Source organism: Lissotriton helveticus, chromosome 1_2 (assembly GCF_964261635.1).
Source record: "Lissotriton helveticus chromosome 1_2, aLisHel1.1, whole genome shotgun sequence".
NCBI lineage: Eukaryota > Metazoa > Chordata > Amphibia > Caudata > Salamandridae > Lissotriton > Lissotriton helveticus.
Genome location: NC_136058.1, coordinates 163,463,703 through 163,490,339, shown reverse-complemented (window position 1 = coordinate 163,490,339; position 26,637 = coordinate 163,463,703). Strand labels below are relative to the sequence as shown.

The window sequence follows — 26,637 nt, the reverse complement described above, 5'->3', positions numbered from 1 at the left end:
AAGAGTAACTGGGGCTCTGTTGAAAGAGCAAAGAGCAGCCTCTACGAAACCCATAGCAGCAGTAATGGATATTTACTCGGCCAGAGGAGTAAGTGCCGCTCTTTATGGGGCGGAACTCTGGGGAACGTCAAACATGAAAGATCTTACTCGAGCTGAGAACACCTTCTTGAGAAGTTTGATGTCCCTCGGTCCCTCTGTCCCTATCCTGCCGTTGCAATTAGACATGGGCTGTCGGGCGATTGAGGACCAAGCCAAGTTACGCCCTTTGCTTCTGTGGACCCGCATCTGGAGAGTCCCTGAGCTGTCAAGTTATGCGGATGGCCTGCGTGAGATCATTAAATCCACTGGCTGGACAAAAATAAAATGGTTAAGGGACATCAAAGCATTACTTGCCAATCTGGGCCTAGAAGAAGCATGGCATCAACAGACGGCTCCGCCCAAACTAATGTTAAAACAACTCTATTGGAAATGGGTGGCAAATAAAAGAAACTCTTCTGTAACGATTTGTAAATCGTCTAGAAATTTTATGGAGTTTAAAGATGTCCCCCTCAGAGAACTGTATTTGGACATTATTTCAGCCCCATGGGAAAGATCCTTGTATTTCAAATTTAGAATAGGTCTTCTTCCCTTAATGGAACTCACAAGCCATTGGAAAATTCCCTACCAGACTGCCCCGTGGTGCCCTTTCTGCCCACAGCGTTATGAATCTGTCCCTCATTTTTTATTCGAGTGTCCTGTCTATAAAGTTCCACGGACGAAATGGCTAAAACCCATGTGCCTTACACTGGGAACAAGATATTGTAATATGGCACTAAGGATACTACTTTCAGACACTCGTTCATTTTATGCATGCGCCACCTCGAAGTATCTTGGGTGGGCATGGCGGATTCGGTCAAAAAGACTTAGACAAATAGTTTAATCATGTTTTTATTTGCTGATTTCTATCATGCAAGGAGTCTTTTTTATATGTCTTATTCTTATTGTTTAAAATGAATTTTAATTGTATGTACGCTTTTTAAGATATTTTTTATGTCGAAATAAAGCCTTTTTTGACTTGACTTGACTTGACTATAATGCAAGTGATCCATGAAAACCGTGGATTAATACTAACAAACATATTTAACAGCCAGTGCTTTGGAGCCCAAAGTAGTCCCACCGTTTTCCACAGATGTTTTTGTGTTTGTGGGGCATCCTCTAGCAGTATTGACAGATTCCTCAATTTTTGCACACCAGTCCATTGCCTTGTGCTAGGCTACCACGGTAGGCAAATTTGACGAGTTCCACCACTGAGCTATCATCTTGGCAATCAGAGTCCAGAGGCCCAGCAAATAATGGTTGCTCCTCCTTCCCCACAGCTCATCCATTAGGCCAAGGAGCGCTATGCAGGGAGTGCAGTCAAGTCAATGGGCTGCTCCAGCTCTCGTGACAAAGCAATAAAAATGGAAGTCCAATATCTCTCGATCCCAGGACAGGGAGCACAGGGTCAATTTTAAGGGAGCTGTTGAAATAGAATGCACACTCATTGACTCCTTGGATTCTCACAGGTTTCATACTTAATCAAACTTTACTTTTCTTTTTTTATTCTGGCACTTTTTTCCTCTCAGCAAGAATTGTTTATGCCATTTCAGAATGTATTTGAGCATCAAGAAAATGTGTGTAAGTCTTTTGTGTTGCACCCTTGTACGACACCTAAATATGCAACACATATGATATTTTCACCAAGGGCCTTTTACTATAACCAGTTTAGTGCTTGAGGTATCGCTCCAGATTTGACTTCATATGTTCCCTCTGACCACAGGATTGCAGATGATAGCTGTAGAAGTCAGGCTCAATGTATAATGTTTCACCAAACTCAAATGTATTACCAAAGGTTTCCAAAAACTGAGAGGTAAGTTGGGACCCTGTATGAGAAATGAGCATGGGGGAGTGACCCATGCAATTTCTCAATAAGGTACAAAAGATTTAGCTTACCTGACTTGCAGAGCAATAGTAGTAGTACCAGTAGTATGGTAGCAGTAGTAGCAGCATGAATATCACTAACTATACAGTATGTTATCTGGACTGGGTATTTTGTTAAACGATTAGAGCACATGGGGTCCCCTACTCGCCTCCAAAAGATTATTACTGGCACAATCTTGGGAGTCAGTTCTGTATTTTACTGGTGGGCTGGGGAAGAAACCATTTGAGGCCCTCCTCCACCTTTGCCATGCCAAATGTTATAGGCCCAGACATTAGAGGCCCATGTTAACAAACAGCGTATGGCCTACTTGGAACAGAACAATCTGTTGGACATCTCTCAGTCAGGTTTTAGACCATCCCACAGCACAGAGACTGCTCTACTTGCAGTACTGTACTAGACACCATTACACTGTCACTTGACGACGGACAACCAGCTATGCTAGTGCTGCTCTATCTATCGGCAGCATTTAACAACTTCTCACACACAATCCTATTACAATGTCTGCAGCAGATAGGTATCAGGGGTACAGCCTTTAACTGGCTGAGTGACTTCCTTAAAGACCAAGTACAAACAGTCTCTATGGGACCATACCACTCCAGGACCTTTTCTCTGAACAAGGGAGTTCCCCAGCTTTCTTCCCCGACTTCAGCACTCTTCAATGTATATGTAGCCCCCTTGGCCCAACTGATCAAACCCTTTGGATTTCAGACACTCTCATACACAAACAACACCAAATTGGTCATCGTATTCGGGCAGGACATCGAGAATGTCAAACAAAGATTCTCCACTTGCATGAGGGAGGTTGCTTCCTGGATGTCCTCTAATTGTCTCCAACTCAATGGTGAGCAAAACAGAAATTCTCTTGTTCGACCAGGCCCAAAGTCTCTGGGCTGAGGATGCGTGGCCAGCAGAATTGTGCCCCACCCCTTTGCCCAGAATCACAAGAAATGTAGGCATACTCATCGACAATCAATTTTCGATGCAAGATCATTTATCTTCCACATGTGACACCTGCTTTGGCACCATGCACCTTTTCAGAAAGATCTTTAAAGGGCTCCCATTGAACTCACGTAAAACACTCACGAGGCGCTCATTAGCCCTCTAGACAATGGTAATGCCTTGATCCTTGCCTCCATGGCCTCCAGTTATTCTGTCCCAACTGCAAGTCGTCTAAAATATAGCGCCATGTATGGTTAACAACCTACCACCAAGGACTCTATCTGTTTTCACACTCAGAGCCTTACATAGGCTCCCAATTCGCAAGAGAGCCATGTTCAAACTGCTGTGTATAACTTACAAATCTCTATCAGGCTCTGGACCAAAATACCTGCAAAACAGGCTCGCTCCTTATATTCCTAGCAGGAACTTGCGATCTAGTAATCAATCCTTTCTACACCTCCGCCGGATTCGTATGACTAAATATGGAGGTCGTGCATTTTCCCACCCAAGCCCACTCCATTGGATCAAACTACCACTGACAATACACCTGTGCCCTAGCTTTGCGGAATTCAAGAAACATCTTAAGACCCGGTTGTTCTAAACTACTATTTCTATATCAGCAATTTTCCTTCAAAGCACCGAGATGTCCCTACCGGGATGAGTCATATTCTATACCAAGCAACAAATAACATAATATAAGAAATGTGTATCTGCCACTAGTTATGGCAGTGACATCTGCGGGTTCTGGGACTGCTCAGCTAGAGGAGAACAAGTTCACCAGGTGCCTATTGGGCGCCCTGCGTAGTACCTTGACTTACGTTATCCATGAAAAGTTGCGTTAAGTATATTCTGGATACCATTAGATTAGGCCAATGTTACGGTGAATCTTAATATGGTGCAAGAGTGAGCTAACCCTGAATAGACAGGTCATCGGAGATTGTCTCACCCTGGATAACATCAGAGCAATCCCTTGGTTGAATTACATCAAGTCCCAACTTGCCTCATTGGGTTGTCTGAATCTGTTTTAATGTCCGAACAAGGTAACTTAGGCCGATTAGATCTAGGTGAAACAGAATTTTTAATGGCACACTACTGCAGCAAGTGAGGGCATTGAATTGCAAAAACCTGCTGTTTTCGCCTAAAGCTTGATAAAAACTGTAACTTTAATGGTGCCTTACTTGACTTGGGTGACTAACGTGTATCATCGCCAGCTTTTATCTAGGTTTAGATTAAATGTCTTCCTGCAACTCATTAGTTTTCCCAAGGGCTGGCCCGCTACTTGTTCCCTTGACTCTATGAGTGTGAGAATATTTCTGCACAGACTGTCGCCCGTTTCATCTTTTTTTGTCCTTTTTATATTGTTCCAAGACAAATATTTTTATTACCAATTTTAAAGGTTTTAAAATTTAAACAAGTGAGGCCTGCACAGCTGTATCTTTTAATGCTTAAGGACGTTTCCACTTGTGTGAATGTTGGATGTTTGTTAAGTAGCACAGTTAAACTTCGAGAGGCCTGGCCCTAATCCAGATTATGGACTCCGTGTCAATTTGCAAGGCAATTCCGGCATTTATTTTAAAAGTTTGTTTGACTTTGGCCTCTGAATTTCTTTTGTTGTATCCCTCTTATATACTCATATTGTAATATTGTCTGGATTGTGATTTTTGACTGTGTCTTTTATGCTAATTATTTATAAACAAATAGGCAATAATACTACTTACTTATCTGGGCTGTTGAAGAATTAAACAACTACACTAATAAAAAGGCGGATATGGTTCTAAATTTCATAGATCTAAAGACATATATATTGAATTTTGTTTCCTCTTTTTACTTACCAAAAAGAGTCATTATAGAATTCTAGCAACTTCATTGGTGACTCAGATAAAAATATGTATGGTTTCCTTGGAAAGTATGGTAAGCTCTCCTTAACAGTTAAGCCAAGATGCTTCTTTCGCCACAGTATTTTTATTTAACAAGCGCAAATTATGATGCAAATCTGCCTCGCAGGTACCACTCACCTATTCTGATTTATTCCTGATTGGGATGTTTGGTCTGAGCATACCTTGTGACATATTGACACAAAGCATCTACTTTCTTGTTGGAACTAGCAAGCTAGTACATAACAGCAAAGTTATTATCAGCAAAGAATATCAGCCACTGAAAACAGCTGTATTCTGATGGTCACAATTTGAATGCCAGCAATGCCAGTTCAGCCTTGCATTCTTGTGAGGTCTTTACATTGGGTACTGTTGGACCTGATGATTATTTGGCTATATGACTTATTATTTACAGTTCTTAATGACATCAGCAGTATGGTATGATGTGCTGTATACATAGTTACAATTATTAATAGGTCTAGTAGTTAAATTCCAACATAAATACATTATGCTGGCATATGAAACTGTTAAAGGATATTTGTTTGTAAATTATTAATTACTCTTTTCTTGAAGGGCTCCCTTGACAGCGAACACTTATTTTCATACCACAGAATTATGGACTATTGTGATGAGTTTTCTCCATAAAGTAGCAGCTTGCTAACATTTGGTTGTCATTGTAAATGTGCCAATGGCTTTATTAGAAGCACCTCTCCTGAGATACAAAGATGGCTGTGATGGGTGTAATAACACTTTTTCGGCAATAGAAGCATCTTTACCTTTTGGGATGATTCCCCAGCTTCAGTTATTGAAAGATTGTAACTTCCCTGAAACGCAGCTTGGTGTTGGACAAGTTATTTCTGAGTAACAGTGGAAGAACCTTCTGTACAAATTGGAGAAATTAAAAATGAACTGTAGTTCTCAAGTTGGCAGGGGTCAATAAAGAACTTTGGGTCATTGTTGCAGCATAATAAATTGTAAGAATTAGACTGTTTACTTGTGATACTAGTATAATTTGTATAGCTCCTTTAAATGCACAATCTCACAAGCATACCATACTCTAAGGATACTGCTCACAAATATTTCACAACTATTGAGTTTTAAGAGCAAGTCAAGATAACTTCATTGTACTCATGTGGAAGAATAAAAAAATACTAGAAATCAGAAGTGAATTTTTTTGTGCTCCTGTGTTCCATAACGAGCATCAAAGGCTCATCACACTGTCTAACGTTCAATGGCAATATCCTTTTATCCATTTTAAAAGTTTAGTATTGGTTTTGGCACTGCTTTATTTTTGTATGTATTATTGACTTTTTGGTTTTAATCACAGATCAAAACAACCAGTACACAAATCACTTCCCAGGTGCTTAATAACAGTGGACACAAAGCTGATAAATGATTCTGATAGGCCACAGCATCATATAAGCATCCCTCACGATTACTTCCCCTTCCCCTTCCATATCTGTCTGAACTTAGATTTTGGCATTGCTGATCTAATCCAGCAGACCAGAAATGAAGTATAAAATATACTATTTTAATATACAACTTTGAATACAATCCTATTGCCTGTGCTAGATGGGAATCTCGTATTCTTTATTCACACAAACTATAAATAAGAAGCAGCCTAATCTGTCTGTCAGTAGAATGAACAGTGGAAAATAAGGTGTTAACTAATACCTGTCTATAGTCAGAAAAGAACTGGCATCATTCCTTAAACTATTTGTGTGGCATTATTGAAGAAATAATTTCCTGTATTAGATATCTAAATAATTTAAAACTGTGGCACATTCATAAATGAAATTTACATTGCTCCTATTCATATACTATTCCTGATGAAGGGAAATACATTACGGTAGTGCTTTCCTAAGCAATTCATGTTGTATCAAGGGTAACCATAGTTGTCTCATCATTCTTAAACAATTAAATGACTTTGTAGTATCCTGGTGTTATGGATTGCCTCTCCCATGTTTTACTGTCCCTGGCTGCTCAGCCTGCGTGAGTGTTCTGAATGGAATGTTTGGTGTGTGGGCTATGAGTGGAATGCTTGGGTGACTGAATGAGAGATGACTGTTGATGGATGGGGCTGAGCAGCTAGCAGGCTGCTCCCGGTGGGTTTTCCTATGACTTATACTTGGATGTATTCTACCTGCTTGTCTGCATACCTGCTACATGAATAAACCAACGTTGACATCATTACTCCAGTGTGGTCTCCTGATTACTACAGACTTCAAAATTATTCCAAAGTTGGATTTCTACCAGCAAATAAAGAAGAGGAGGATAGGCAATGTATCAATTTATATCTGATATTGAAGTCCAAATACAGCTGTAGTTTGTGGGCTGCCAACCATGATTGCTTTTTTTATGGGTTATCCTTGACCTAATATCATTAACTTAAGTGGGGAAGTCCTCTTCCTCAGACTCCAGTTTGCATCAGCTGTAAAATTAGTATTAATATCTGTACTGTGCTGTGCAGGATTTTTTTGGGAGGAAGGAGGTGGTGAGGCACTCTCATACAAAGCAAATATCAAAATATGTAGACTCACTTTCATTTGTATTTTGCCATTACAAACACTGTTACATTTATACAGTTTAGAGCCTGAGTTACAGATTCACAGTAGTGTAAATGCCACCCAAATTCCCATTGGCAGAATTGCCACCAGCACTAATTACCACTGCCAGATTGAAACAAAGTGGCAGCATTTTAGTTGGCTGCAAGAAATTGGGGGTTGGTCGAGGAGGGTGAAAGCCTACCCAAGCAACAACCACAATCCTTGTCAGGGTGAACCACAAAAAGTCACAAAATTAGCCTGGGCTTAACTCTCTGGTAGGTTGGCACAAAAGCAGTCTAGCTTTTCTCTGAGGCAATGTGTAAAGTATTCAGCCCAGAACAGTAATAAAGTGACAACACAACAAAATAAAATTCCCACATCAACTTAGAAAAATGGAGTACAATGTAATAAATTACTTGACACCAACACAACACAAATCCAATCAGTGGATCTGGAGATATGCAATTTTAAAGAGTTTAGGTAAGTATGACGGCCGGCATGGTAACCCGGTGGCGGGATGGGTGCGGCTGCTCGAAGGGGGCGATGAGGAGGGAAAAGGTGCTCCAGGTTAAAAAAATAATAATAATAAGAAAATAAATACTTACCTTGCTTCGCCGGTTCTCCCTCTTTCCTGTCCTCGCTGGACTGAGGTACAGAAAGCACAGCCAGGCTCTCCTGATGAATCACAATGCTGCAATGCGTCCTGGTTCAACGCTCAACCAGGGAATGGGGCCCTGGTTTTGTTCTCCATGCAGGCTGCAATGCAGCTGCATGGAGAACGGGGAAAGTGTGCATGCCTGGTTCAGGTGGCCTGAGAGGGCCAACCAAACAGTCACTGTGCACTTAGGAGTGGGCAAACCACTACTCCCCTGCCCTGCTTCGAGGGCAGAGCAGCCCGGCCCACCCGCCCGCCGCAAACTAAGCAGAACAGACTTAAAGTTATTATCATTTTATGTTTCCTTTGTTGCACTTCTTAAAAGCAGTGGGAGGACACTCCTCCACGGAGGACCCGCCACTGGTATTGCACCTAAAAGCATAAAGCGCCTTTCACGGTTATTTGGTTGTGTGAGACCGGGTAAAAGCCACAAGTTCAGGCCGACAGTGATGGAGCACAGGCTGGATACAGGGACTAGACTAGTCTGGAGGAAAAAGTTATCTACTAATGTGTAGCGCAAAGTGTTCCGTTTACGGTGGAGAAGGCCGCGAGGAGAAGGTAGAGTGTCGTGGATGGTCACTGCTGTAGCAAGAAGAGCAGCCTGGGCAATGCGGATGACCGTCACTGTAGCATGAAGAACCTGTCAGGCCTCAAGGATGATTGTTGCAAGTGCTCTCATTGCTGCAGTGTGAAGTGCAAATCTTGCGGTGCAGGTCGTTGCTGGCGGTCGCGGTAGCGCAAAGCGTTAGGTTCACCAGAGCTTCACGATGGCAGTCAGCGCTGGTGCCAAAATCTTGGCACAACCTGACTCACTAGCGGAAAGTGCAAAACTACAGGATTTCTCCTTTTCTTCAAGGAGAAGCTCACCTGATGTCACACCAAGGGATCAGGAACTGGAAGGCACATCTTGGGATCAGGATCTCACTCCAGCAGAGACCAGCAGGGCTCAGGCAGGCTCAGTTGCAGGTATTCTGGCAGGATGGCAGTCCCTTTTCTGTAGTATCCACAGATCCAGGAGTATGCTTAAGAGTGGGTCTGAAGGTCCTCTTTTTATACTTGGTGCTCCCTCTGAAGGGCGGAAGCTCCTAGTCTCCCCACAAAAGCTTCTGGAATTTCCTTCCTCTCTGCCTAGACGCAGACTGTCTGGATTCACAATAGACTAATGTGAAGCCCTTTGTGTGTGAGATGGGCCAGTGCCTTTAAAGTGCAAGTATGGTCAGTGACAGCTCCTCATCAGGCCCATCCCACCAACACTTAGACCCACTATTGTGTTGATGTTTGTGGAGGAATGCACATAGGGCAACTGCCAACTTCACCCAGTCATTTGACCCAGGATCAGTCAAAAGGCAACATATGATTAGGAAAAGAAAATACCAACTTTCTAAATGTGGCATTTTAAGCATTGTGACTTAAAATCCGACTTTCCCTTAAAAGAGGTTTTAAATTACAATTCCTCGGACACCAAACATGATACTTCCACCTGCTCCTAAATAGAAAATATTACTTATTACATGTAATAAGCTAACCCAATGCTATCCCATTGGAGAGGCAGGCCTTGCATTAGCGAATAACGAATTTGAGAGTTTTTCAATACCAGGACATGTAAAACTTAAACGTACATAGCCAACTTTTTAAAAACAATGTACCCTGCTATATGGGCTATTTAGGGCCTACCCTGTGGGTGACTTTTATGTATTTCAAAAGCAATGTTTAGGGTTGGCAAAAGGTTTACTTTGTCAGGTTGAATTGGCAGTTTAAAACTGCACTTGTAGGCCACAATGGCAGACCTAAGACAAAACTTTTGACTCCTGAGGACCCCCATTGAGTCACCACTGGAAGCCGGGGACCCCCGAGCAATTTGTATGAGTTAAATTTCAAACATTAAAACAGTAATTCTAAAAAAATACACACGTGTGCACACAAAACAAATACTCAAAGTACTAAGGGTTTTGAGGCCAGATGTACGACCATTTCATTTAGCGCCTCTCAATTGGCGACACATTGCGAGTGGCAAATTGTGAGTCGCTAAATGAAATGTACAACAGTGTGTTTAACACTGTTTGGGATTCCCAATGGGGTCGCAAATTGCGAGGTTCATTAATATTAATAAGCCTTTCACAATTTGCGAGCCATTGGGAATGGATGTATGACATTACAGTGCATGCTTTTACATCGTATGCTTTTACAACGCGGTTTTTACAACGCATATCATTACAACGCATAGTGCTTTTAGGCGCTGGATAGTGCATTGTTTAATTTACTATTCCAACTCCATTCCCCGAGGATAGTAGGGAAGGTGTTGGATAGTACATTAAACATATTCCCTATCCTGGAGCGCCCCCCAGCGCAATGCGTTGTAATGGTTTGCGTTGTAAAAGTTGCGTTGTAAAGGCACTGCGTGGTAAAAGTTGCGTTGTAAAGGTTGTTTACCATTGGGAATGCCTGCTCTCCCAGCGATGGTGGCCTGCTGGGCTCTGCAGGCCACCATGTCTCGGACTGCTTTTAAATAAAGCAGTGTTTTTTTTTAAAATGCGTTACAACGGGGTGAACCCTAAGAACTCTCTGACCTGGGTCAGTCAATCAGGTACATATGAAAGTGGTCGGAGTCTATTGTTTTCCAGAGTCACAAATATCACAAAAATCACAAATCTTTGGGAGGTAACTTAATTCGTATATGATCCATGAATGTCACTTAAAACATAGGCCATTCATATATCCAGTGCATATTTTATTTTAGCACATCTTAAAAGGAATACTCAGTATCGATTAATCAATAGAGTGTCAGATTTGAAAAATCGGAATTGAAAACATCGCAATTACTTCATTGGCAACGGAATTCAATTAAAGAAAAACACATTGAAACAAAGCAAATACATTTTAGTATAACAACGCGCTCACGGTGCACAGAAGAGGAAGTATTTAGAAGGGATGGGTGTGTTGGGGTAGAAGTGTGGAGCTATAGTAATCATGGAGGTTGATGACTACAAACAAGAGATATACTCGCAGTTGAGGGACAACGTGAGCTATCGGCCGATAGCAACCAATCCGACAAATGGGATCAGACGTCAGATTCTCGCAATCACAGCAAAAGGGAAAGAAGCCGGGTTCCTCACTGAGAAAGAATATTTATATCTTAATGTTGATCAACCACGCACCCCCACGATATATGTCTTACCCAAGGTCCACAAGAATCCTACCAAACCCCCTGGACGACCGATCATATCGGGCTGTGGGTCCCTTCTGGAGCCCCTTTGCAAATATATTGATGTTTTTTTGAAACCACTGGCTGAAACAACTCCCACCTACCTGAGGGACACTATGCAGGTGATCAACCTCATAGACCAACGCCCTTTTGACAAAGACAAACAACTTCTGGTAACCATGGACATCGTGTCATTGTACACGAGTATCCCTCAAGAACCAGCACTGGTAACTATACGAAGAGCCTTGGAATCACGACCACAACCAGCAGAAGTCCCCACGGAATTTCTCATTGACCTTTTGGAGATCGCGATGACGAATAACTTTTTCATATTTCAAGATAACTTCTTCATGCAGATGAAAGGAGTAGCCATGGGGGCTGCCTTTGCCCCGGATCTAGCCATCCTTTATATGAATGAGTACGAGCAACATCGGATTCTCTCTCCTGTGAATCCTTATTTTGACAACATCTTAGAATACCGTCGCTACATAGACGACATCCTCATCATATGGGCAGGACACAAGCACGAATTGGAAGCATTTACCCAGTGGCTTAATACCCAATCATGTGACATTCACTTCACCAGTAATTGCAGCAATGAAACAATCGATTTTCTGGATATCAGCATCAAAGAAAGAGAAGGGCTGTTATATACCACTCTGTACAGAAAACCAACCGAAAGAAATACGCTGCTACAGTATTCCAGCCATCACACACGGGCTCTACGGGAGAACCTACCCTTTGGTCAGTTCCTCAGGATCCGCAGGAACTGTACCCTAAAGGATGATTATTTTCGGGAATCAGATGAACTCATCTTCCGACTCTTAGAAAGAGGATACCCCAAAAGACTTGTCAAGAGAGCACGTAAGAGGGCATGGTTCAGTAACAGAGAATCCTTGCTTGTGCCCAGGGATCGTCAACCCTCGGAGGATAGGATGATTTGTGTGACCACATACTGCAGCAAAAGTAATGAAATACGCAAGATTGTGAATAAACATTGGAATATAGTGGCAAATGCTATCGAAATGCCTCATCTACCTATGCACGCTTTCAAAAAAGCTAAGAGTGTCAGAGATTTTGTAGTGTGTTCTTTGCTGGATAGCCCAGCGGCTCCCACCATTCAATCAATGTGGAACCTACCCATCACACTCGGAAATCACAAATGCGGCAACTGGAAAGCATGTTCACTATGCTTGGAAACAAAAACAATAATACATAACAATTTGACTGTGACTCTGAAGTCCTTCACGAACTGTAATAGTCATGGAGTCATTTACGCAATCTTTTGCCCCTGCGGACTGATCTATATAGGCCAAACCAAGCAGAAAATTAAGAACCGGGTGCTACAACACTGCAGCAGGATAAGATGTAAAACACCAGGAGCCCCCCTGGTAGAACATTTTCAAGCGCACACACACACACCAGAATCTTTGAAGTGGGTGGTTATTGAAAAAATTACATTAGGCCCACGTGGCGGTAATCTGAATTCCATCTTGAATGTAAGGGAGTGTAAATGGATGCAGTCCTTTAACTCTGTCCAACATGGCTTAAATGAACTGGAAGCCACGTTCACCCAGATGGCTCTATTAGATCCTGATTGACGTGTGACGTTGTGCCCCACACTCTAAGTGCACTACCTGAGCTTAACCTGGCCATAACGAACTGCAGGCTACCCTTGCTTCTTTGGTGCAGAGAGACTCTGAGCTACTCACAACGACATTCTCTACATCAGAATTGTACATTTTTAGTAACTAATTGTCAGGCTTGACACATAGGTTACTGTTTATAATTCTTTTCTTCTGCATGGCAACTACTTGTTGATGTATATGTTTAATGACTTTGTACTATTACAATTAGACTCGTCAATCTACATACTAATACAATGTATAGAAATGTTGAAACCCATATCCAATTTTAACGCAGTAAACCATCAACTGTAATGTGTATGGGAACACGTTCATGTTCATATCCCCTTGTAACAAGTGTTGAATATGAGACCTTTTCTGCTCCCCTAACAGAGAGTCATCACTTACTCCCAGATCGCCACGTCATTCAAAATGTTTCACTGGAATGACAATGGGATCTTATCCTTCACCCAGCATGTCAATCTAGGCGTGACTACTTAACCAAGCTAGACGCACCAAGTTCCATTTAGGCGTTTTTATATGCTTCTTTATGTCCCTCTGGCCCAAGGAGTGATACACGATACTCTTTTACCATGCTCCCTTATACAACTCTTCATTGATTGGCTATGCACTGCCGAGCCCCCGAGCAGCACTTAGCGTCTGTACCTCGAGGCGGCTCAGACCTTTGCCGGCAGCCGTATGAAGAAGATGATACATGCGCGTCCTGTGTAAGAATAGGTAAGACATGGACGTTTTTCCCATGCTACTTGCCCATTTGACCAAGTCACATCTACCATGTAGGATTGTCCCCGAGTAGCGTTTTTTAATTTCCTGACTTCGAAGGTACGATTTACTCAGCGTATGTGCCCCGTTTCTTTGACACGGTCGGGACTTACATATAGTCCGAACCTTTTCTTTCTCAAGAGATGTGCCCCACCTAATATAATCTATGTTACCTTATCACGTATGGGCTATGCCAGTTGTGCTTTTGTACACCGGTTCTTCCGGGCAACCGCCTCTGGTACATGTCTGCCCCCGCGGACATGCACAGCACCAAGGGCGCGATATTTGCTCAATTTCCATAACACTTTCCAGTAACTAGACTGACCCGCGTATATTACCTCATTTTTAGAAACTAACGGATCTCACTACGGACCGGCACATCCAGCTGGCCACAGACCTCAACTATATCAAGTTGGAAATTGTTGACTTCCCAGTAAGTGCTCCCCTGATATTATTTTCTTTCACATTGGAGACCTGTCCTCTCCGTGTACACCCTATTGTAATCATGATTCGTTTACACAATTACAGGCCACATTCTACAACATAGGAACCCAGGAAGGTCCCAATCTCAAGGCCCACAATTGGCCCCACGCAAAGTATGTAATTTTTAACTTTAGTCCTAGTGCACTAATTTTGCTCGGCAGTGACAGATACATTCATTGCTATTATATTGATTATAGGCGCTCCAGTTTCTTTTTCCGTGTCCTGATGAAGACCCCAGCCTGAGGTTATGAACAACCCTTCTCTTCAGGGGTCGAAACGTTGACAACCAACCTACTGTATTCCTCTAAGCATAGGAGTAAATAATGGATTATCACAGATCCTATGCTTAAGAATTTCTTGGAACTTCTCGATCTATATACAGACTGTAAAGGCTGCATTTGATTCTCACTGTGATTATAACATAGTCACACCACCTTTACCCGGTCCTCACTTCTACCCCAACACACCCATCCCTTCTAAATACTTCCTCTTCTGTGCACCGTGAGCGCGTTGTTATACTAAAATGTATTTGCTTTGTTTCAATGTGTTTTTCTTTAATTGAATTCCGTTGCCAATGAAGTAATTGCGATGTTTTCAATTCCGATTTTTCAAATCTGACACTCTATTGATTAATCGATCCTGAGTATTCCTTTTAAGATGTGCTAAAATAAAATATGCACTGGATATATGAATGGCCTATGTTTTAAGTGACATTCATGGATCATATACGAATTAAGTTACCTCCCAAAGATTTGTGATTTTTGTGATATTTGTGACTCTGGAAAACAATAGACTCCGACCACTTTCATATGTACCTGATTGACTGACCCAGGTCAGAGAGTTCTTAGGGTTCACCCCGTTGTAACTCACTACTCTATGTGCAAGAGCCGTCTTGCGAGGGTTTTCTCACCAATAGATCTGCATTTATGCACAATACTTGATTGAGGGTATTATCATGTTTCAGTCCGAAACCCTCTCTTACACTGAGGATCACATTAGAGAGCTAATTGGGGGAGACACAGGGACAGCTTTCCTCTCAACTAACATCACCACGGTTGATTTCTCGCTCAATGAGAAGATCAACAAACTAGAGCGTCTTGAAAAGAAACTAGTACGCACCAAACTGCATGGCCATCTCCTAACAGGCTATCTCAAGGCCAACGTCATACCAACAGGGCTACAGGTCCGCAACGAGCCGGCAATATTCGTGGACAGTCCTAAATTCAAAGAGGGCTTTAGCTTTGTGGCAAACAATTGTTCCCGCCATTGGATGGTCCTTGGGGTGGAGACCGCACGAGACCAGGTTGAACAGCTAAGCAAGGAAATAGAGGAACTTAAGGCAGAAATTGCCAGCCACTCAGCCTTTGCAAGTGCAAAAGACACCCTTGAACGTCTAAACAAAACACTAAAAGACTTTGATGTTGAAACGCAAAACAAAAAATTGGAGAAACTAGCGAAAGACATCCAATACTATAACAAGAAAAAAACCTACCCGTATTTGGCTGAGGACTATTTCAAACAGGATAGCCAGGGTCGCTTTTTCTACAGAGGCAGAGGGGGATATAGGGGTGGCCAACGAGGTGGAAGAAGGTACACAAATTTTTCGGACTCCTCGTACAGCGGAGGTAGTGACAACGAAGCAGCCGGACCAAGTAACTACCAAAATCAAGAACAATGGTATCAACCAGCACAGGACCCTCCCAACAGACAACAACAACCTTTTTTAGAGGACAGCACATGGAGACCTCCCCGGGGGAGAGGCGGTGGATGGAACAGACGGCCGACCAGAGGCCACAACCCCCAGAACTGGGACGACTCGAGACAGCAAGGCTACAACAGCAAACAGGTGAGATTTCAGCAGGACAATCACGGGGAAATCAGCACACGGAGGAAAACATATCGCTGGTAACCAGAGGAAGCCCCATCATGAATCTATCCAACCAGACACTATCCCCAGATGAGATCGGAGTCCTGAGTAAGGGCCTTTCATTTGTCCCGACCTCACAGGGCAATTTATTTAACATCAAAACACAACTGGCGAAATTCTTCCGCAGGATCCGTCTGAAGAATTTCTTCCTACATAAACCCGTCACCACGTCTAGAGAATTCACCAGCCTACGACCACCCTCCACCTTCACACCACACACTGCCATGATTAACCATCGAATCCTAACCTACGAGAGCCTCGTAATGAATGATGTACTCAAGATGTGGAAGAAACGCTCCTACGTGAGACATAACATCTCGAAGAATGAACGAGCTGCCCTGGATTGTCTGAAGAACAACAAATCGCTGGTCATCAAGCCAGCGGACAAAGGTGGAGCTATAGTAATCATGGAGGTTGATGACTACAAACAAGAGATATACTCGCAGTTGAGGTACAACGTGAGCTATCGGCCGATAGCAACCAATCCGACAAATGAGATCAGACGTCAGATTCTCGCAATCACGGCAAAAGGGAAAGAAGCCGGGTTCCTCACTGAGAAAGAATATTTATATCTTAATGTTGATCAACCACGCACCCCCACGATATATGTCTTACCCAAGGTCCACAAGAATCCTACCGAACCCCCTGGACGACCGATCATATCGGGCTGTGGGTCCCTTCTGGAGCCCCTTTGCAAATATATTGATGTTTTTTTGAAACCACTGGCTGAAACAACTCCCACCTACCTGAGGGACACTATGCAGGTGATCAACCTCATAGACCAACGCCCTTTTGACAAAGACAAACAACTTCTGGTAACCATGGACATCGTGTCATTGTACACGAGTATCCCTCAAGAACCAGCACTGGTAGCTATACGCAGAGCCTTGGAATCACGACCACAACCAGCAGAAGTCCCCACGAATTTCTCATTGACCTTTTAGAGATCGCGATGACGAAGAACTTTTTCATATTTCAAGATAACTTCTTCATGCAGATGAAAGGAGTAGCCATGGGGGCTGCCTTTGCCCCGGATCTAGCCAACCTTTATATGAATGAGTACGAGCAACATCGGATTCTCTCTCCTGTGAATCCTTATTTTGACAACATCTTAGAATACCGTCGCTACATAGACGACATCCTCATCATATGGGCAGGACACAAGCACGAATTGGAAGCATTTACCCAGTGGCTTAATACCCAATCATGTGACATTCACTTCACCAGTAATTGCAGCAATGAAACAATCGATTTTCTGGATATCAGCATCAAAGAAAGAGAAGGGCTGTTATATACCACTCTGTACAGAAAACCAACCGAAAGAAATACGCTGCTACAGTATTCCAGCCATCACACACGGGCTCTACGGGACAACCTACCCTTTGGTCAGTTCCTCAGGATCCGCAGGAACTGTACCCTAAAGGATGATTATTTTCGGGAATCAGATGAACTCATCTTCCGACTCTTAGAAAGAGGATACCCCAAAAGACTTGTCAAGAGAGCACGTAAGAGGGCATGGTTCAGTAACAGAGAATCCTTGCTTGTGCCCAGGGATCGTCAACCCTCGGAGGATAGGATGATTTGTGTGACCACATACTGCAGCAAAAGTAATGAAATACGCAAGATTGTGAATAAACATTGGAATATAGTGGCAGATGCTATCGAAATGCCTCATCTACCTATGCACGCTTTCAAAAAAGCTAAGAGTGTCAGAGATTTTGTAGTGTGTTCTTTGCTGGATAGCCCAGCGGCTCCCACCATTCAATCAATGTGGAACCTACCCATCACACTCGGAAATCACAAATGCGGCAACTGTAAAGCATGTTCACTATGCTTGGAAAAAAAAACAATAATACATAACAATTTGACTGTGACTCTGAAGTCCTTCACAAACTGTAATAGTCATGGAGTCATTTACGCAATCTTTTGCCCCTGCGGACTGATCTATATAGGCCAAACCAAGCAGAAAATTAAGAACCGGGTGCTACAACACTGCAGCACGATAAGATGTAAAACACCAGGAGCCCCCCTGGTAGAACATTTTCAAGCGCACACACACACACCAGAATCTTTGAAGTGGGTGGTTATTGAAAAAATTACATTAGGCCCACGTGGCGGTAATCTGAATTCCATCTTGAATGTAAGGGAGTGTAAATGGATGCAGTCCTTTAACTCTGTCCAACATGGCTTAAATGAACTGGAAGCCACATTCACCCAGATGGCTCTATTAGATCCTGATTGACGTGTGACGTTGTGCCCCACACTCTAAGTGCACTACCGGAGCTTAACCTGGCCATAACGAACTGCAGGCTACCCTTGCTTCTTTGGTGCAGAGAGACTCTGAGCTACTCACAACGACATTCTCTACATCAGAATTGTACATTTTTAGTAACTAATTGTCAGGCTTGACACATAGGTTACTGTTTATAATTCTTTTCTTCTGCATGGCAACTACTTGTTGATGTATATGTTTAATGACTTTGTACTATTACAATTAGACTCGTCAATCTACATACTAATACAATGTATAGAAATGTTGAAACCCATATCCAATTTTAACGCAGTAAACCATCAACTGTAATGTGTATGGGAACACGTTCATGTTCATATCCCCTTGTAACAAGTGTTGAATATGAGACCTTTTCTGCTCCCCTAACAGAGAGTCATCACTTACTCCCAGATCGCCACGTCATTCAAAATGTTTCACTGGAATGACAATGGGATCTTATCCTTCACCCAGCATGTCAATCTAGGCGTGACTACTTAACCAAGCTAGACGCACCAAGTTCCATTTAGGCGTTTTTATATGCTTCTTCATGTCCCTCTGGCCCAAGGAGTGATACACGATACTCTTTTACCATGCTCCCTTATACAACTCTTCATTGATTGGCTATGCACTGCCGAGCCCCCGAGCAGCACTTAGCGTCTGTACCTCGAGGCGGCTCAGACCTTTGCCGGCAGCCGTATGAAGAAGATGATACATGCGCGTCCTGTGTAAGAATAGGTAAGACATGGACGTTTTTCCCATGCTACTTGCCCATTTGACCAAGTCACATCTACCATGTAGGATTGTCCCCGAGTAGCGTTTTTTAATTTCCTGACTTCTTCGAAGGTACGATTTACTCAGCGTATGTGCCCCGTTTCTTTGACACGGTCGGGACTTACATATAGTCCGAACCTTTTCTTTCTCAAGAGATGTGCCCCACCTAATATAATCTATGTTACCTTATCACATATGGGCTATGCCAGTTGTGCTTTTGTACACCGGTTCTACCGGGCAACCGCCTCTGGTACATGTCTGCCCCCGCGGACATGCACAGCACCAAGGGCGCGATATTTGCTCAATTTCCATAACACTTTCCAGTAACTAGACTGACCCGCGTATATTACCTCATTTTTAGAAACGAACGGATCTCACTACGGACCGGCACATCCAGCTGGCCACAGACCTCAACTATATCAAGTTGGAAAGCGTTGACTTCCCAGTAAGTGCTCCCCTGATATTATTTTCTTTCACATTGGAGACCTGTCCTCTCCGTGTACATCCTATTGTAATCATGATTCGTTTACACAATTACAGGCCACATTCTACAACATAGGAACCCAGGAAGGTCCCAATCTCAAGGCCCACAATTGGCCCCACGCAAAGTATGTAATTTTTATCTTTAGTCCTAGTGCACTAATTTTGCTCGGCAGTGACAGATACATTCATTGCTATTATATTGATTATAGGCGCTCCAGTTTCTTTTTCCGTGTCCTGATGAAGACCCCAGCCTGAGGTTATGAACAACCCTTCTCTTCAGGGGTCGAAACGTTGACAACCAACCTACTGTATTCCTCTAAGCATAGGAGTAAATAATGGATTATCACAGATCCTATGCTTAAGAGTTTCTTGGAACTTCTCGATCTATATACAGACTGTAAAGGCTGCATTTGATTCTCACTGTGATTATAACATAGTCACACCACCTTTACCCGGTCCTCACTTCTACCCCAACACACCCATCCCTTCTAAATACTTCCTCTTCTGTGCACCGTGAGCGCGTTGTTATACTAAAATGTATTTGCTTTGTTTCAATGTGTTTTTCTTTAATTGAATTCCGTTGCCAATGAAGTAATTGCGATGTTTTCAATTCCGATTTTTCAAATCTGACACTCTATTGATTAATCGATACTGAGTATTCCTTTTAAGATGTGCTAAAATAAAATATGCACTGGATATATGAATGGCCTATGTTTTAAGTGACATTCATGGATCATATACGAATTAAGTTACCTCCCAAAGATTTGTGATTTTTGTGATATTTGTGACTCTGGAAAACAATAGACTCCGACCACTTTCATATGTACCTTTTTTAAAAAATGCAGCCTGTTTACCATGCATTTAAAAAAAAAAAGAAAATGAAACGTTTTCATTTCATTTTCTAAGGGCAGGCAGAGGTCCCTGGGACCACTGCCTGCCCTTAAAAAATAATTTTGCATGCATTTGCAAAGGGGAAGGGGTCCCCTGGGGACCCCTTCCCATTTGCAAATGCATTACCATCTACTTGAAGTAGGTGGTAATTGTGACTGTTTTGCAACCGCAAAACATATGTACATGGTTTTGAGACTCGCTATTTGGAAGGGAATGCCCCTTCCAAATACCAAGTTGCAAAACTTATTTAGAGAGTCACAAACAAATTGCGACTCGCGAAATAGGCTATGTACATGGCCCAATAGGTTTTTGCATGCGCAAACGGGTTCGCGAACCCGTTCGCGCATATAAAAACAATTCGTACATCTGGCCCTTAGTATTTTATATTGAAGTAATAGCCCCTCTGTCACATGTATTTCATTTGTTTTATAGCATCTCTCATACCATTGTAGGATGTCAGAGCACTTTACATCACACACATATAGAGATATTGAATCATACATGTAAATCAGTGTGTATATAAAATGTTTAAAGAGTGCTTGGACTGGAAAAACACACACTCAGGATTCAGAACATAACACAGTGGCTAGCATTGACTTTAACATTAAAAATGTATTTCCACCCAAATATATCAGTTTAGCAGCATCAGGTTAATGAATAACTGAGACAAAATATAAGTTACTAACTGGTACCATGCAGTTTGCAAGCAGCTCTTTGATGACAGTTTATAGGCCCCTCTGCTAGATTACGATTGTCCCTTATGAAGTGCACAGTAACAAAAGAAACTCTGTGACAAAAGCAGTAACCAGGAACCTAGGCCCATAAAATACTGCTTTTTAAGATGCATGTTACACGTTCTTTCCAGTAGGCACATTAACCCTCTGTGCTACATTAGTTAAATCAAAGCTGCCACTGAACAAAACTCTCCTGCTCTCCAGCAGGTACATTAATCACTGGCATTCTCTTGACACTTTTATTGTTGCTGGAAAGCTGCTAATTATACAAGAAACGTTTCTGTGCTTTTAAAACTGTTGCCTACGGACCCCCTGGGAATGTGTCGCGGACCCCTGGGGGTCCGCGGACCACAGTTTGGGAAACACTGCCCTATAGCTATTTCCCTGTCTAAAACTCGCTCCACCTAAAAAGAATAGTCATTAAAGACTGCTGTCCTTACATGCGCCAAAGTCCAACAGCATGTCACGCCCTTCAGGAATCAGGAAGCGAGGAGCTCCCTCCTGCCCATGGGGTTAGGTTTTATACCTTTCTGACTAGCTAATCTCCACTAAAAAGTATACTTTCTTCTGCCATCCAGAGTTCTTATTGGCTGACTTATGTCAGTTCATGTGAGATCATCACCTTTTTCAATCCAAAGTTGAGCTTTTCTAAAACTCCATTGTCCTTTCACTCACGCGACTTTTAGCTTCCTCGGAAATGCAACATTTTTTGAGTAACAGTCCGTTACTTCCTTAGCTTGGCAGATTTGCCGCATCCTGTCCTTGGAACCGTCACTCTCAGAGCACGTCTTGCACAGTCTATTTTATTTATTTTTCTGATGAACATCAACATGGCGGAGAGGGGTTAGCCTAACGGCTAAGGCGCTCGACCTCGGACCTGGGGAACTTGGTTCGAGTCTCGGTAACGACGCCAAAAAACCCCCTGTGATTCTGGGCAAATCACTTAATCTCCCCGTGCCTAAAAAAATGAAAGTGTGTCCTCATGTAACGTAACTGGTGCTATGTAAAGCGCTCTGATAACTGATTCGGTTCGGTTCTAGTTCGCGCTATATAAAACTCTGCAAAAAAAAAATGGCAAAACTTTTCATTTCTCTGTGCTTGGCTCTTCACGACAGGATTCCAAACACCCACTTTAAAACGCTAGGCCTCAAGCCTCTCCCTTGGAAACTAGTATTCAAACAAGCACAAGATATTAATTAATTAGAGTATTGAAACCCATTCTGTTACCCACCCCCTTTGCTAATTATTAAACCCATTAATTATGTTGCCTAGCTTTAGCACAAAAAGCAGCTTTTATATTTACTTTCTTCTTTTAGGCCGCAGAATCCTCCACGAGCTTTTGCCACAGAAAAGACGTAAAGACATAACATAAGCACACAAAATAAGCACATGCCATTAGTTAAACAGCCGCATTTAATACTGACAAGGACAATAGACAAAGTTAGTTTATTATTTTTCAACGTACTTGCAAGTGCAACAAGGAGCACATAAATTAGTCCCTTGTGTCGTGTAATGCATTTTAAAACTAAGTTGATTAGTACTTTTCATCACAAACTTATTAATACGGTTATTTTATTATGGAAGTTTAACTTTGCGAGTTTGAACAAAATCTTGTTCTGCACCTCGCTCCATCATAGGTATCCTTAAGAGTTCAGACATGCCTTTGGGCCATATCAAAATTAGTGAAAACGTTTAAGCAGGGCTACATGAATATATTTTTAAATATAGGTTCAGAATGAGCAAGTATGAATTTGCTACAATGACTTTACCCTATAAACATGCATTCAAGATTGGTCAAGTGCACCTCCATCTGGGTTCCTTGTGGTAAAACCATGTAATTGATTTACTAGCTCATCTTCATGAGGCATATACAATAGGGTATTTTGTGTTTCCCCAGTGTCTATGATAGCAAACTGCACGCCCAGTCTCTCTTAAGTGTCCTGGGGTGAAGTTCATTTTATTTACATTGTTCAAGGTACTTTAATAGCTCACAGAATCTCAACAGTATAGATATAATAAGTAATGAAAATCACTATTTATGATTTAGTATAGAAACTTTCAGCTTTACATTATGCACTGAAAATACCTGCCCGTGATGCATACTTACCACAATGCAATCTCTGTTCTTTTTCAGAGAGAACAATGGTCCAAAGCTGTGAATCCCTACTCCTTGTATGTCTTTTAGTGTACAACTGGAATGGGAGCTACGGTGAGCCAGAAGAAGAGGAAATGGATTACTATGAAACAACTTGGACATTGCCAGAACTTTCTCCACCAGTTGAGAAATGTCCTAAGCACTGCAGCTGTTCACAAGAGGGAACAGTGGACTGTGGAGGGGTAGACCTGAAAGAGTTTCCAACTAATTTACCTGAACTTACCATCCAACTCTCCTTACAGGTGAGATCTGCTAAGTTAGTTTATTATGAATCAGCAGTCAGATTTGTGTTTGAAAAATAAAACTAATTTCCTGGGGCTAAACACAAAGACAAAAGAAGAGAGAGAAAATGATACATATGAAACCAAAGAAAGGCTTAAGACTAACAAACACACAGAGAAACCAAACGTGTTGACTCCAAGCAAAAGCTCTTTAAATAATGAACATGTTCATTTCATTGGCACAACGGGAGAGGCCATAACATTTTGTTCCATATAATTATACTCTAAGACTTACAGTGAAAGTCTTTTAATGGTATGTCATATTGGATTTCACTTCATTTTAAGTATAGTGGTCAGACACATTAAAGGCATATTAATTTTTTACTGACACGTTCTAAAAGGAAAATTCTACAAATTGAAGGAAGGAGGGGGCATCCACAGAGAAGTCTTAAAGGACCTGGGAAACTAGATAAACCAAAGCACAGTCTGGTGTTGATGAAGAATGGAATTAATGAGGAAAAGAGGAAAAGTCGTATTTTTTTATTCCTCATCTTTCAAGAGTACATTTAAAGCACTTAGGTTAAGGTGAAAACTTCTTAGTTAAAATGATTTTTAAAAAGCCAGCCGTTCACAATTTTTTTTTAATTTGGCTTTGTCAGTTTTAGTGCTGTGGGTGATTTTGTCCACATATTCGTGGTGTATTGCTTATTTTTCTATCTCTCTGTTGTCCTTGGCTCCCCATGTTGGATAATGAACTTTTGGGCCAGAATCAAACCCTTTTTAATATAGCACCCCATGGATTTATCTGGATCTTGAATAGTCAAGTCAAGTTTATTAGCACAGTAACTTAAAACCATTGCATAAAAGAACACCATAAAATCTCATAAAAATGATAAAATATTATATAAACAAATTGTAGACCATTGTGAAGTACGAGTTGAGTTCTTGGATGTGACTCAATCTAATATTATGAGTCCTTGAAGGCGTGGCATTTGATAGAGAGCCCTCTTCCAGCAGGGAGTGAAATGATTTTAAAGTACTGTAGGGCCATGAAGGTAAAATGACTAATGCATGAATTTTTAGGTTGTGTCTGCAAGAATGTTTTAAGTCAACTGTGAGCTGTATTACGCTGAGAGCCCCTGCCTCAGCCAGCTGGCATATTTTTAGCCACCAGTGTCACAAATGGTACTGAATGACAGTTCAACTGTGGGTCCTCTGGTCCGAATCCCTCTTTAATGTTAAAGTGAGCTTTAAGGAACGGTGTTCGTGTGTCCTAAATGTGATACGGTTATTAAAAGGAAACACACAGCAAGCATAAGTGTCCATTTGATTATTTATTTGTTTTTACCCCCCTAATTTAATGGGATTATGACTTATCTTTTGATACCTAAACAAATGTGGCCTCAATGCTATAGCTTTCATTTGGATTAATCATTGGATTAGGATAGTGCTCCTTCCCACATATGCAGTGTAGCTTTAAGGAGCTGCCTTCTTTCCTTGTAGAGTTCTTTGCAGGTGCACAGGAGGTGCAGCAGATCTTCGGGGAATGTTCTACATAGGCGGCATGTGGAACCTGCCTGACCCCTAAGCCAGTGCGGGAGGTGCCGAGTGCAAGGTAGTAGCCCCAAACTATATTTCAAAAATTGGATTTGAAAGTTTTTTTAATATCTTAGGTTGAAGCATTTTTGAGGGGCGCTGTGTAAGTGCTCAAAGTCATCCAGCCAAGGGTCCTCTTCGCAAGTGCAGCTTTATCTTCTCTCAGTGATAGGAGTTTTATTAATTTCCATATAAGCTTTTTGAATACAATATTGCTGATGGATGATTTCCAGAGCTGCAAGAGCCCTGTGTTGCACAGGCTTTCTCTAAGATAAGTTGTGGCAGGTGATGAGTGTCTCTGTTGCAGTTCTAGTCATAGATAGCTTTTGAGGGTTTTCTGGTGGGGCCTTCCTGATTTTGTTCTAGGTGGTGGTGTAGGTTTCTTGCCTTGCGAGGGACTGTTTTTGTAGTTCAAACTCCAGCCTGATCTTTGCCGGCGAGGAGTGATTAGGAAAGTCGAAGATGATTCTGTATGCTCTTGTTACTGTGCTATCCAGAGTTTTAGCATCCCTGCCCCTCTGTTGTTCGCTGCCATAGGCTATTGTTGGTATAAGTATGGCTTGTGGCACTCGGACTAGGGGAAGCAGCAATGGGCTATTTAGTTTTGAGCTGAGTTTTCTTAATGTAACTGTCAGTGCAAACCCCTTTCTTTCCCATCAAATCCCTCTGGGTGGTAAAGTGTCCTCCCTTGACTATAATCACCCCTAAGTGTTTGTATTCCTTTGCGGTTTCGATGCATGTTTTACCCCAGTACCAGGCCGGTGGCCTTTAGAAAATTTTGCCGATCATCATTGTCCTTGTTTTCACCAGTTTGATGTTTAGGCCATTAGTATCGGAGCATTCCTGGGTGGTGGTGAGGAGGTCCTGTGTATGGCTGACCAGGACTATGTCATCTGCGTAGACAGTGCTAGCCCTCCTAGTCTGGAGGTGTGTGAGTTGCAGGCGTTCAAATGCTGGTAGCCGATATACCTAAGGGTAGTGCTATATTCAAACAGTTGCCTGATTCTCAAACAAAACTAAAATACAGTTGTGAGACCATTCATGCCACACTTAATCTCGTGTCCAACATATATAGTGCTAAACCGAAAAAAAGTGTGCAAGAGCGAGATGGCACCTCACGGGCGCACCACCAAACGGGAACCTGACTGGTACTCGCCAGGATAGCCCTGTTGTCATCATCGGTACCATCAAGCTCAAAACAAAAAGATAGTGTCCAAACACACAAAAGATTTGTGGAAAAGTGCAGTGAACATGAAGCAAAAAAAGTGACCAGTACAGTGTCAGTCAATACCTTAAAACACTCATACTACAACACAGACAATACAATTTTATTCAGTTTCTTGTGTTGTGTATGGAAGGATAAAAAGAAAAAAGTAGATGTGGTTATCACCTATTTAACCACTCATACTTTTACTTGCCGACATGTTTCATTGCCTTTTGGGTTTTAGGCAATTTCATCAGGGCGTCATGTGTATTAAAGCCACTGCAATTGGACCCAAACGTCTTCACAACCTCATTTGGCC

General features: G+C 42.1%; 1 protein-coding gene across 1 annotated transcript in view; it reads left to right on the top strand.

Moving 5' to 3' along the window:
* The window catches only part of PODN (podocan), a 385,969-nt gene that overhangs the window by 109,784 nt on the left and 249,548 nt on the right, over window positions 1-26,637 (top strand). The window contains exon 2 of the mRNA XM_078673459.1: window positions 23,277-23,539. Within this exon, the coding sequence (XP_078529585.1) occupies window positions 23,285-23,539 (255 nt within the window). The 5' untranslated portion in view covers window positions 23,277-23,284. The remainder of the gene's footprint in view (window positions 1-23,276; window positions 23,540-26,637) is intronic.